This window comes from Parus major, chromosome 21 (genome assembly GCF_001522545.3).
Source record: "Parus major isolate Abel chromosome 21, Parus_major1.1, whole genome shotgun sequence".
Taxonomy (NCBI): domain Eukaryota; kingdom Metazoa; phylum Chordata; class Aves; order Passeriformes; family Paridae; genus Parus; species Parus major.
This window is the reverse complement of record NC_031789.1, coordinates 4,469,843-4,484,015: the sequence shown is the minus strand read 5'-3', so window position 1 is coordinate 4,484,015 and position 14,173 is coordinate 4,469,843. Positions and strand designations below refer to the sequence as shown.

Genomic DNA, 14,173 nt, shown 5'->3' with positions numbered 1-14,173 from the left:
AAACATTTCCATGTGTAGCCTGGTGAATGTGAGTGTTTGGGACTGTCATGGGGGTACAAGGAGCTTGGCCAGCAGACCTTGGCCAGCAGAGTTTGGAGCAGCTGGGTCCCTCAGGGATGGCTTCCTGATCACCCACCTCCAGAATCCTGTTTACCCCATCAGCATCTTCCTGCTTCTTGAGCATTCCCAAAATTCTGTGCTTTGTAGTGTGGAAGAGAAATAGTGTTTTAAGGGGAACAAGCTGAGAGTGGAGTTTGGGTGTCTGCTGGAGCTGGGCTGGTGGGTTTGTTGTGGAATCAGCTCAGATCTGACTGACTGTCCAACGATTTAAGGTTGGCAGGGTCTGAATTTTCCATGCACACCTATTTAGTGGAATTTAAGTTGTCAGCTGGACAAAGCCAGTGACCTGTGACTCGTTCTGTCACAACAGTGCCACCATTCCAGCTTGAGCAGGGAATAGGGAAGACCAGATCTCACCCACAGCCATTTTGATTGTCCCTAGTTCCTTTTACTCATATCATTTAGGGTGTTCTCAGGTGTCAGGGAGCTGTGAGAAGCTCTGGATATGATCTAAGGAAGAAAAAGGATTGTTCCACTGAGAAATAATCTGAGGTGCTTGGTGTGTCAGTGTCATGTGGTGTTAAAGGTCCAAGATTCGGGAGGAATCCAAAGAGAAGAATACTAGAATTCCAAGCTGGGTGCCACTAGATATGTTCAGAAAAGTTGGCAAAACCACAGCAAGTTGTAGCAGAAGTACCCAATGAAGTGAAAAATTAAATAAAGGTTTGTGTGAACAGCACCATTTCTCAAAGGTAAAAACAGGCCCTGTGACATTCCCTTGGCACAGTGACACAGGGGCAAAACCACTTCCCACTCATTGCCACTTCCCTGCCTGGATATTTATTGCCCAAGCCTTTTCTCAACTGTTAAAATTGTGAAAATGAAGGTGTTTTGTGAGTGAACAAAAGAGATAAATAAACATTTCCCAATGGTCATTTAAAGCAGAATTTCCTTTCACTCTGGCAGCAGTCAGAGGTGATGGGAAAAGCTGTCAGAGCATCCTCTGTAGTCTGAGGACCTGGTCCCAGGGGGTTCCTCACGGCCAGGCGCTGGTTTGGGTTAATGTGTTAATTTCAGACCAGTATCCACCAGCAAATGTCGTAGATCCCAGTACAGCTTGGATGGAGGTGGAGGATAAAGGTTCTTGCAATGAGTGTGATAAAGAAATTGGGTGGTGGGCTTGAGAATCTTAAACACCTAATTGTTTATTGTCATTTCCTTACAGCATTCTCATGAATATTGCCCATGGATGGGGGGAAAGCCATTTTTGCAAGACCTTGAAGCATTTAATGCTTCAGCCCCATCCTTAATGGAAGAGGAATAATTCCTCTCATGACATTTTGTCACTAATCTGCATATTTTCTGGCAGAACTATTTCACACAAACTTCTAGAAAGGGTGTTGCACAATCCAACCCACAAAAGTACACTTCCCTTGTCACAAGGCCAAGGAAAAGCATGTTTGTAGCACCCAGAAGTGAGATCCCCCAGGGAATCCAAGCATTTCCCTGTCCACAGGTTCAGGTTTGCACCCAGCAGGAAGAAAAGCCTGGGAAGGAACTTGTATATCCATAAGGAGGGTGAAAGTTTAGGGAGAATTCTCATTTCTTTTAATTTCATGTGGGATTTAGAGGACTTAGAGAATCACAGTGCTCAGGAACGCCAGGACTGGATCCAGAGCTGGCTGACACCACCAGTTCCCACTGCCTTGAGGGAAAGCTGGACTTTTGGGCTGGTCCTGCCAGGCGGATGCAGCAGAGCAGGGATTTGGGATTTCCTATTGTATTTCAGCTGTGGCCATCAGGTGGCAATCTGACCACTGGGATCATTATGTGCTGGAGGCATTTTGGGGTGGGTGCTCCTTGGGCTTTCCAAGGTCCTTTGTGATTTAGGGTCGTGTTTGCCAAGCTCTGGCTGTGCCTGCTGTCAGCTCCTGCCCTGTGCAGGGCACAGAAGGATGGGAAGCCAGGATCCTGCAGAATTCCCAGTGGATTGAGGCAGGATGGAGGGCAGGTATTCCTCTGAATTCACCTGAACTAAGGTGAGATGAGCAGCACAACGCCCCAAGGTGATGAACCCTATCAGTAGTAGTTAAGCACACCCTTAATGGCAATATTTCCTTCTTGCTTGATCAGGGCTGTGTTTTGATGATTAGATCCAGCTCTGCTGGCCTGCAAAGGGGTCAGAAAAATGACTTTATTTTGGCCTGAGTCCAGAGAAATGGAGACAGAATTCTGTCACCCCATGGCTACAACTGTAGGTGATTTTGTTTATTGGAGGTGTGAAATAAAGAACCATGGAATCAGATAATTTCTTGGGTTGGAGTGACCTTAAAAATGGTCCAATTCCAGCCTCACTGCCATGAGCAGCTCCCACTAGACCAGATTGCTCAATGCCTCTCAAGATATTGCTCAAAGTGCTCAAATATTCCCTTCCTTCTTCCTCACCAGCCATTATATCAGGAATTGTTTGGTTTGGTTGTTCTGTTTCTTCCCTGGGGAACGTTTCTAAAGGAAAATCACGCAGTGCAGGAACCTCAGGACATCCATGGAGCTGTAAAAGTGGTGGTGATGTCCCTCTTCAGGCTGGAAAACATGTTTGAGGTCACCTCACTACTCTTCTTGTAGAGCCAGAAAATGGAAACAAATCCCAAGGAAGTCCTGGACTAATGAATATTTTCCTGATAATAATTTTTATTATTATTGTATTATTATTATTATTATGTATTATAATAACAACTTAATAAGCAGTTCTAGATGGCACTGAGGTTTTAATACTCCCATGTGATTTTAAACACACAGCTAGGAATGAGCTGCAAAGTTTGGATAATAACATAAAAACCCTTCCGACACCCAGTTAATCCCTAAGGAAAAAGTACCTCTTGGTCTGTGCCTGTGTGGTTCCATTCTTAGCTACAAAGTTCTCTGTGAATATTTGTATTTTCTACTCTTCTTCTTGGATATTTCCTTTGGGCCTGAGGCTCCAGGTTCTGAGGTAAAGTGTGAGTTCAGTGGGTGCCATTTCATTCTCCTCCTTGCTTAGAAAATAAAAATACCTGGATTTCACATAAATGTTGAATTATCCAGGTCAGTGAGACTCAAGATTGTGCTGGTGATCAGGCACTGCCTGCCCAATAGAAATTAATTCTTGGGATCTTCTTTAAATGTTCCCAGTGAAGAAGTCAAAGAAGCTCTTTGCAATCTGTGAGCGTAAAAAATGCTCAGTCAATTCAGATAATTGGGTATTTCCACAGCAGAATTAGATATCTAACAGCAACAACAACAATAATAATTAAAGCAAAAATAATCACAATAATGATAATAAAAATAATAATAAACATATTAAAACCCAAATACAACAAACCCACCCCAAAACCTAACACATTATTTTGCCTACCACCATTTCCTTTAACATCAGCCTTGCTTTTGCTTTCATTACAGCTGCTAAATAGATTATTCATGAGGTCTCTCACCACCACTAAACCATCCCTCTCATTGTTGCCAGCCCCTCATTGGTGTCACACAGATTTTCAGTGTCTGCTCATATCTGATTATCTGTGGAAACAACCTTTCAATGAGCCTTTTTATCGAGTCATTTCACCAGGGAGCTTTGAGGGACTAATTTTAGTTTCATGACAACAACAATAAGGTCAAGTTGTATTTCTGTGCTGCTTTTCACCCAGGCAGACATTCCAGGGGGGCAGATGTGGGACAGCATGGTTGTCACTGTTGTCACCATGGAGTGGCTATGTCTGGCTCTCCATGGCAGCCAGCTGAGTTGGGATGGAGCTCAGGAGAAATTGGGATTGTTCCTGGAAAATGAGATGGTCTCTTCTTTTTTTTTTTTGTTTAATGTATTTTTTGATGTAATTGGTTGTGGAATATCCGGGGTAAAGCTGAGAGGAGCCCCACAGGTGAGAAGTGGTTCAGTGGGGACAATCTAGAAAATTCTGTGGAATAATAAAAACTGAACCCCAGCTGTTGGATTTGCCCCAGATCCCTGGAATAAACACAGCCTGTGGAGAAGATCAGCTCCCTCACCTGTGGGGCTCAGCCTGGAGAAAAGGAGGCTCAAGGGGGACCTTTTCTCTCCACAGTTCCCTGACAAGAGGGTGTAGCCAGGTGGGGACAGGCTCTGCTCCCAGGGAACAGGGACAGGAGGAGAGGGAACGGCCTCAGGCTGGGCCAGGGCAGGCTCAGGGTGGATATCAGAGGAATTTCCCCATGGAAAGGGTGGTCAGGCCTTGGCAGGGGCTGCCCAGGGAGGTGCTGGTGTCACCATCACTGGAGGTGTCCAAGGAATGCCTGGAGGTGGCACTCAGGGCTCTGGGCTGGTGACAAGGTGAGAATCTATCACGTCTTGGATTTGATGATCCTGGAGGTCTTTTCCAACCTCAGTGATTCTGGGGTTCTGTGAAATCCACCTGGCAGTGCACAAAAAAAGGCCCAGCTCGGGTTTTCGGTGGCAGCCCTGGCTGTTAATCAATGCTGGGTACAATTTGTTGATCTCAGCACTGGATTGTGCTGAGGAACCCAACATTCCCACATCTGCCCGGCTGGGATTACGCTCCCACAGGTGCCACCTGGAATCTCTGGTATCAGACCTATTGTGACCTGAAATTGTTGTTTCATTGTCATTTTGTGCCTCTTGCAAATGCCTGGTCATTTAACAACTGAAAAGACACATTTACCTATCTTTTGATGATTCCTCTTGAAATATGAAGTCAGTCAGATGAAGGATCAGCTTCACTGTTAATTAAAATTTCATCAGAACTGCCCCAGAAGAACTTGTCCCGTAGAAGAAATTAAATTAACGGTGTTCAGTAGTAAGGTATCTTTATACTTTACTGGTATCCTCTGGAAATTTTCACAGGTCATGCTCCAATAAAACCCAGTTTTGCTCTTCAACTCAGTTGGAATTCCTGTTCCTTAAGTGCAAAAGAGGCTAATCATAGAGCAGAAAATAATTTGACTTGCTAATACTGGGTAAGAAAACATTTACTGCAACCACAAATATTTTCAGGATGATGGAGTATCTCATGTCCATGAAAGCTGGGTTCTGGTGACATGTTTGAGTAGGGAGGGTACTTTCTAGCAGAGGAAACCCTTGTCAACTGCAGCAGGCAGCTCCCTGTTCTTCAAAAGCTGGAGCAAAAAAATGTTGGCAGAGGAATCAAAATCCTCCTCTTTAGCTGAGTCTGCCACCAGGTTTCTTAGGCATGAACTCAGGAAAATCTTTATTAGGCATAAAAAAAAAAAAAAAGAAAGAGAGGGGGAGATGTGTCTTTCAGACAGAAGGTGCATTCTGAGGTTAGCAAAGAGATGAATTATAAATACCTCAAGTCGAGCCGTGCTTTTCCAGCTATTCTTCCTTGATGGTTCCTAGCTGGGAGCCAGTGAGAAGTGTCATTTTGGTGGGGTGCTGCTCCCCCCTGGTGAGATCAGGGCTCAGGCATTAGCTGTGCCCCACGGGAGCGCCCACAAAGCGGCGGTTGTTGGGTTTGTTATCGTGGTGGGAGCTGCTGAGCGCGCCCGTGCTGCCTCACAGCCCCTGGAGACAGGGCAACTCTGCTCCCAAAATACTCCAGACACTTCTCTTAGGTGACAAATTGTGTTTTTCTTTTCTCCTTTCATGTTTTGCTCCCCCACCACCACTCTTTTTCGCTTTTTGGATGAGAAAGCTCCATTTTCATTACATGAATGGCGTTGCTTAGAAATTGATTCCTCTTGGAAAAATCCCCAAACTTTATTGCCCTCTGTGTGTCTGGGGTTTTCACTCAAGGACAAGGAGGAATTGGCTTCAGAGTGATAGACAGTAGGGCTGGATTAGTGATTAGCAAGGAATTCCTCCTGTGAGGGTGGGCAGGCCCTGGCACAGGGTGCCCAGAGAAGCTGTGGGTGCCCCTGGATCCCTGGAAATGTTCAAGGACAGGCTGGACAGGGCTTGGAGCAGCCTGGGACAGTGGAAGGGGTCCCTGCCCATGGCAGGTGGTCGCACTGGATGGTTTTAAGGTCCCTTCCAACCCCACTTCTCCAGGATTCAGTGATTACAGAGCAGTGATGTTCTGTTACACCTGCAGGGGTGCATGGCTGAGGTGAAGCTGGGAGCTCACAGCCACAGCTGCTGGTGTGGGACACACTGAGCAGGGACCCCGAACACCAGGCAAACACTTCTTGCCAAACTGGGATTTTACCCTAATTTATTTCATTTTTTAAAATTATTTTTTTCCCTTTTTCAAAATACACTGAGCCAGTTAAAGCAAGAAGTGGCCAAAGAGAACCTCAACCACCTCTTCTGTGTTTTCTTCCCCCTTTCCAAAACCAAAGTGCGAACAGCAGAGGACCCCTGATCCCACAGAACAGACCTGGCTGCAGTGAGCCTCACCCCACCCTTCTGCAGCACCCCATGACTGTCAGTGTCCTTGCCCCGGCTCCACCTGAGTTCCTCCAGGGAGGGTTTTATCCTTTAGAAGTGTGCAAGCTCGGCTTAGCGAAACTCTGTCCCAGGGAGACATTAACCAATGTTCACGTGAGTATCTCAGTGTGTTTTGTTCTGCTGTTTCCCCTTTTAGGTGACAGCGAGATTGTAAATAATATGTACGAGACCGACCCCGATCTCCTTGCTGGAGAAAGCGCAGAGGAGGAAACTGAGGACAGTATAATGTCCCCCATCCCTGTGGGACCTCCGTCACCCTTCCCCACCAGTGAGGACTTCACTCCCAAGGAGGGCTCACCCTATGAAGCTCCCGTCTACATTCCTGATGACATTCCAATCCCACCAGATTTTGAACTCAGAGAATCTTCGATCCCAGGGGCAGGGCTAGGGATTTGGGCCAAAAAGAAGATTGAAGTTGGGGAAAGATTTGGACCCTATATGGCAGTACAGAGGAGCACATTAAAGGAAACAAACTTTGGATGGGAGGTAAGCGCGTGGAATGTGGGCACCACATTCCTTTGTCTTCTCTGCCAAGTATTTGTGGAGCTGGACTGAGGCCTGGTGGCCTGGGGACAGAGGTGGTGACTTTGCTGATGCCGTGTTTCCCTGAGTAACTTTCCACCCCCATTACCTGAAGGATTTAAAAATCAGCAGAAATCCCTTTTAAGTTCACTTCTCAGGCCACAAAACTGCTCGAGCACCGATTTGGAAGTTTGTTTTTGAATGATGTCGGGTCACTTCATCAAGTGCTTGTCATTTCCAAACTGTGTTCGGGAGTTGTCATGTGGAGGGAATGGGATTAATCGCATCATGTTTGGTGGTTGGGGGTGTTACCTTTGACTCCCAGCCCGTGTCAGCAGTACAGGCATTATTAACTGGGCAGGGAAAAATAGCATGTAGCCATTAACAGCCCCGATGTTCTCGACTTCTTGTGCTGCAGCAAAGATGGAGAAATGTGAAAGTCATTTTTCCCAAGAGCTGAACAAAACCCAGCCTTCAGCAGGAAAAAGCTCTCTCCTACAACTCCCATCTTATCTTTCTCCCTGCTTTTCTGGGCTAGTCCCAAAAATCATCTTAGCCTCTTCTGCTCCTATATTCTTGATTAGAGAATATCTAGATCCATAATTATCCTGATATATTCATGAACAGTGAAGTGTTTCCTGGGATTTCTGCTCTGTGCTCACAGTCCTATCCCAGTGTCCATTATCCAATATATAATTCCTTCTCTCTAGCCCCTGTGCCCATCCCAACATTCCATCCCCTGCTGCATTGGGAGCTGCTGGCTCTTGTCCTGAGGAAAAGGCTGTGTCTGGGGCAGTGAGGGCAGAGAGCTTTCCTGGCAGGATTTTGCTGTAGGATAGGTGAGGCCTGTCCCAAAAAGTGGGAGCTGAATTTTCCCTCATTTTTCCCTGGGTGAAGCAGTGACTTGCTCCTTTTTCTCTATCAGCCACTACTGGGGTGAACTGGTGCACAAAATCCGGGAGGATTTACAAGGTGGGAAGCATCTGAGAGCTGTAAGGTTTCCCCAGAAGGCACCAGTGTGACAGAACCCTGTTTTCTCAGAAACAGGGGTCAGAAAGGCCAGGCTGAAGCATTAACAGTTTTAATTGTCTCTGATTATAGTCACACTCTTGATTGTGAAGTCAGAAGTCAGTGAGCAGTGAGACCCAGTGAAACCCAGAGAAGCAGGTCCACATGTTTTTGTTTTGTTTACTTTGTTATTGTGTCTGAAGTGCAGGAAACAGCAAAAACCTCCTGTTTTAAGAACGAAACTGAATTGTGTTTTGTTCAGTAGGAAGTGTCAGTAGAGCTAAAATCAGGGTTTGGTTGAATGACTGAGTGGAGAGTTTCCTTTTCCTCCTGTCGTAGTGCAGGGTAAAGAGAGGAATTAGCTGAGTTTTGATCCCCTCTCTCCCCTCCAATGACATTCCTCAGAAACTCCTCTTGCTGTTGGCTTCTATAGTAAATATCATTGCAGAATATTTGCTTGGTATGACTGTATGAGCATCAAAAAGTGGGGCTTTGGGGGGGAAAAATCCCTTTTATTTTACTGGCAATACACGGTCTGGTTCAGAGGGGCTGTAGGTGTGAGGGGCTCGGGATTCCTGAGGAAGGTATTGATGACTTCCAGGTGTCTCTGAAAATAAGGATAATTTTCCTCTAGGAATATGCCATATTAATTATTTGTAGGCTGCAATGTGAAAGATGAATCCTCTTTTTATTACCCAATTATTGATAGGTGGCATTTGTTGTTTTGATTTATATCTTTGTTATTTTGTTTTAAGACTGATTTTTAGGAACAAAGTGCAATCCTCATTGGCCGGCAGAAGCCAAACAGTGCAAACCCTTTTTTCTATGACCTTGGCTAAACATTTTCCTTGTGTTTCATAATTCTGATAAAAGTTGGTATTTACACTCACGATTTTCAGAAGGGTTCCTCACATCCCCACTGCTCTGTGTGCTCTGATAGGAGCTGCATTTATCAATTCCCGTTGACTTTGTGATACTGTTTGTTTTTGTAGTGTAATTGAGCAAACTTTCCCTCTCCAGGGCACTTCTCCAGTTCGTTCCTTTGTCCCCTGCTGTGGCAGGGACATTTCACACCTCATAGGAAGAGCTTTGTCCTCCCTCAGGTGTCCTCAAACCCACCCCAACACTCTGCTTGTCCTTGCAGGCACCTCTTGAATTTTCCTATTTCCCAGAGTGTTTAAGGACATTTCAGGGTCCTGTTTCCATTCAGTGCCTTCAGTATTTTATTTGGAAGCAACATCCCTGAATTCCTTCATGTGCTGGACAGTTGTTCATGGAATAAGTTCTGTCTGCTGGGTCTTGGTGCCTGAGTCCTTCCCTTGGGGTTGGAAGGTTGGAAAAGGCCTGAGGAGATGTTCTAGGCAGCTCTACCTGATGGCAAATTGGGAAATGGTAACTTGGCATGTGTTTGCACCCTCTACTCATAAAATTGAGCAGGCAGGAAATGGGCAATGAGTGAAAGAAAGGGAAATGGAAGGAGTTTTTTGTCACCCAGTAACTTGCTGGCTTTTGCTTCCATGTGCTGTTTCTTTCAGTGGTGATAAACTCAACAAATCTGGGATTTGTAGGATAATGGGGAATGCTCCTTCTTTGGTTTGTCACTGGTTCTTTGGTCAGTATTTCTCTGGAACTTGTAGTTTGGACTTGCAGTGACTTGTGGTGTAAGACTTCCACACAACTCCTTGTTATGGCCAATTTGAATATATTCTATGTGAATTGCCTCTGCTATTAGGAATTTACTTCAGGAATGATACCTATTCTTCACCTCTTCTATTCATATTTCTCAATTCATTTCCTCTAGTTTATAATCTTGATAATCCCTCTTTGTGTACAACTCACTCCCCAAACTCTGAAAACCTGATCATTGTATTTGTTTGTTTTTAGGAGTCATCAGTTCCTTAATTTGAACAGTGCTTCTGCCTTTAGCACAAGGATTTCTTGCCCTTCATCACAGGAAATTTATTGTCAGGCTTTGACTAAACTGGAAGTGGAATTGGCTGCAAAGTGGCTATTCCTCAGCACCATCTCAGTTTTGCTAGAAAACATTGATTTTGTTGTCATACAGGATGTATTTCATAATTAATATTTGTTCTTTCTGATTTCTACATTAAAAAAAAAAATTAAATAATATTGTGGGGGTTGGAAAACCTGCTATTGAGGGCTTTGATGTGAGAATATCTTTCTCTTGTGCCCAAGGATTACCACTGCAGAAAGAGCTTTCTCTTTTCAAACTCCAGTAAGGGCAGATTTGTGAAAATGAAAATGAAACAGAGCAGTGAATTGTACCTCGAAGTCCCCAGGAAATTCAGTTTGTGTTTAGAGGCAGAGCCATCCCTGTTTCCATCTGAACTCCTCACTCCAGACCCGGTGTTACTCACTGAAACTTTCAGCTTCACTCATTAGTAGCCCAAAACATCCATGGGAATGCAGAATGCTGGGTTTTATCAGCCATACCTTGAAAAAAGATGTGTAATTATCTTTATTATAGGTGTTTTTCCTTGGAGGCAGACAGGAGGGCTGGGTGGTGATGGTTTGAACACGTCCTGCCTTATCTGCAGCACAGCCTCGTATCAGGCCTCCTGCTTCACTTTGTGGGGTATATTTTAAAAAATATTCCTTGAATTAAACCACACCTATCATTCAAGGGCTTTTTGGACACGGGATGGCAGCGAGTGATTCATGCTCATCCCATAAAAATAAATCAGATGCGTCAATCCTGGCCCCCAGCCTCTCCCAGGGATGATTCAGTGGTCCTGCAGGACCTGTTGGGTGCTTTCCCTCATTCCCTGACACTGCTGTGCTGATCGTGTCATTCCACCTTTTTTCTGTGTGTGTGCCTTGAAGGACACCACCCCACCTAAAAGCCCTGTGATTATTGAGTGTGACCTGATTGCATTTCTCCTGCTCCCACTCCCCCCTGCCCGCTGACACCGAGCACAGCACTGCCAGCACCCCCAATAAATCACGGTGTGCTTGTGCTTTATGGCCTCCAGGGCCCAAGGAAAATGAAAATAAAATAATTACATAATGATTTTGATCACTTTGGATAAATAATGGTATTTATCATGATGCTGTTAATTTTCCTAATTGAGAGAAGAATGGGAATCTCATCCTGGGGGGAAATTTAGCACCTGGATTGTAGGAGATCTGGAAGTAGTTATGATTTTAGCTCAGTTTGCTTCACAGGGTAAATACCACTGATAAATGCAGTTTGTTTTAATTTATATTTTACTTTATATTTTAAGAGAAGTTATTTGCTGAAGCACAAAGACTTCTGTCAGCTGAAGTGTCAGAGCCAGGCTGCTCCTTTACATAGGAAAAATAAATAACTTTTTTCATTTCCTACTTGGGGGGGAAGGTAGAGCCTGTCCCACAGAAGACAAATAACTGGGAAAAAATGGGATCCAGCAGCTGAGGATGCAGCAGAGTTCTGGCTCCACGTCTGGGCTGGGGAAAACTACTGGGTTTTGAACACTCTTTAAAATGTCACTGACTCACAGCAGTCCAACCTCCCTATTCCTGCAAAATTAAAATTTTTACCAGGGGGTCTCTTTTATTTTCTTTGCTTTTTAGAAATACTCCTAAGTGCCAAGGGAAATTTACATTATGTGACTGGCATTAAATGCTGGGAGGAGAATTATATTCCGTTTCCTTTAATGCAATAAATATTAAAAATATTTAAATATTAAAAATACCTTCAAAATTAAAATATATTTTAAAATTATCTTTAAAATATTAAAATGGGAGGAGCCTTTAAGCACAGCTTGGAAGGTGATGGTTTAGTCATGTTTCCCAGCTCAGATCATACAGGAATTCCTCCATTTCCCCTTACAAGCTGATCCAGCTGAAGCAGCGAGTTCTTGTCTGTCCTGCCTTAGCCAGAGATGCTGAAAGGGGCGTGAGTCCTTTAAATGAGTAAAGAAACCCCAAAGCTCCTCATGTCTCTTGATGGGCTCTCAGCTGGGCCCTACGAGGATGTGATGCCATTTCCTGGTCGTTTTCCTTCCCTGGTTCATTAATTTTCCCCTCCTCTGCCTCTCCCTTTGCCTGGGGAATGATGTTACAGCAGCAGCCTCTCCCCCTCTGGGAAAAGGAGCTCCTGAATTGCTCCTTTTTCACCCCTCATCCCTGTTCTTGCAGGGAAATTGCTGAGGAGTTCTGTGTGTGTTACCTGCACAGCAAACATCTCCCGTGCAAGGTTCCTTCCCAGTTTCCCAGATCTGCTGGGCTGGAATCAAACTCTGAAAATGAAAGAATCTGTGGGTTCATGAGGAAAACAGAAAGTCAGAGCACCCTGGGACTGCCCCAAATACTTGCTAAGAGTGTCCCCAGTTAGAATTTTCTACACATGGATATAAAACTGCAGAGAAACTTCTGCTTTGGACCAAAACTCAGAGCTTAAGTGAGAAAAAAAAATAATCTCAAGGAAGAAAAATAAGTTCCTGACCTCTAAATATTTTAAAGATTTCACTTTTATTATATTAATTTTAATTATTTTAATTATTTTAAATTTTTAAATGAGATTTTTGGGCTGAGGAGGCAGCTCAGCTTTGTACATGCATAGTTCCATCCCCTTCCCAGGAAGTAGCTCTGGGAGACCATCAACATTTTTATTTTTCCTGCAGGATCTAGGCTTTGTTCTGGTGTCTGGGGACCACCACGAGGAAGGGGAAGGGTCAGATTCAGGTGCTGGGAATTGTTGAGCTTTTTCTTATGACTGGAATTAAAACCATGTCAGGAGAAACAAGGACTGGCTCGGGACTGAGAGGAAGAAGGAATCACAGGAGAAACTCCATTGTCTACAGCTCCACCTTTTGGGGGGCTTTAATTTAATAATTTCGACCCTGGATAAAGGTGAAAAATGCACCTTATGGTATCCAAGTGACTGAAATTGGTCCCGTTTTTTGACATTTCCCCAAATGCTTCATGCCAGGGTTAAGAAAGTAAAGCCTTTTTTAGGCCCAAGAATGCCAAGATAAGTTGCTCTATCTTAGGCATTGGCTAAAACATGGGTATATAAGGAATTAAGGGAAAAAAAGAAGAGACAGGGGAAGGGAATGACTAAGAATACCTCCTGATATTTCTCCTTTATTTCCTTAAGGGGTAATAACTCATGAGCAATCCGGCAGAGGGCACTTTCTTTAAATAGAACATTCTGATTCACAAGCAGAAAAAGGAAATAAATATTTTCCTTTCGTCTTTGAGAGCCATCCCTGAATACCAGCTCCTGAAGCAATATTTTATCAGCCACACATTCAAAAAGGAGAAAGAAAGAGAAAAATCCCATGAACAGCTCAGTGGTGACCACAGTGGTTTGAAAAATTGCTTTTTTCATTGTCAAAAGCCCTGCAGAAGCCAGGGCACTGCTTCTTCCTCTGGAATTTTAACCTGCAGAGAAATCCAACCTGGGTTTTGTCTGCTCCCAGCAAAGCCTGGCTGCTGGAGCCTGGAACACAGTGGGCTTTTGTAAAGGAAATGATCAATAAGGGAAACCATAAATATACATGGGCTCTGAAGGAGGCAGCGCTCTGGGGACTCTCTCAGAGGCACTTTGGGAAGGTGGGAGCAATGTAAAAGAACTAATTTGGGGGTTTTCAGGCTGCTGGTTCGAGGCACTCAGGAGGCTGCTGGTTTTTTGGGAATCAGCCTCATGCTCCTCACTGTTCAGAGATGTTCATGTGGGATTGGGGCACTGGGGGCTCCAGGGTGAGGTCCAGGGATGTGCTCAGGGCCATCAAACCCCTCAGTAAACCCCATCTGAGCTCCTGGTCAGTCCTAAAGTCTGAAAGTTCTAAATTAAATCTCTTTACCTCAATCTGTGTGATGCAAGAAGTACCAAGAGTGAATTTTCCCAAAATGTTGTGTTAATTACTTTTAAAGAATGGGAAAATCACATTCTCTGCATAATTTGGCACCGTTCTCCTCTTCCCATGGCAAATCTGGAGCAGCACCACAGATCTGGTAAATGTAGCAAGACTAACTTTGTTTGGGATTTAGGGCTTCACACACTTTGGCACTTCAGTTGCTTCTTGTTTGGCTCTGGAAATGCCATGGAGCTTTGTTGTATTTAGGGTGGGAATGAAGCTTGGATCTACTGCTTTTTCTGAAGGAGTAGGAAATGGGTGGACTTGGTTCTTCACTTGCTAACAC

General features: G+C 44.4%; 1 protein-coding gene across 3 annotated transcripts in view; it reads left to right on the top strand.

The window, feature by feature from the left end:
• Positions 1–6,635: 6,635 nt before the first annotated feature.
• Positions 6,636–14,173, top strand: part of PRDM16 (PR/SET domain 16) — a 183,224-nt gene continuing 175,686 nt past the window's right edge. For all 3 annotated transcript variants that reach the window (XM_015648117.2, XM_015648116.2, XM_015648119.2), the window contains exon 1: positions 6,636–6,979. In XM_015648117.2, the coding sequence (XP_015503603.1) occupies positions 6,653–6,979 (327 nt within the window). In that variant the 5' untranslated portion in view covers positions 6,636–6,652. The remainder of the gene's footprint in view (positions 6,980–14,173) is intronic.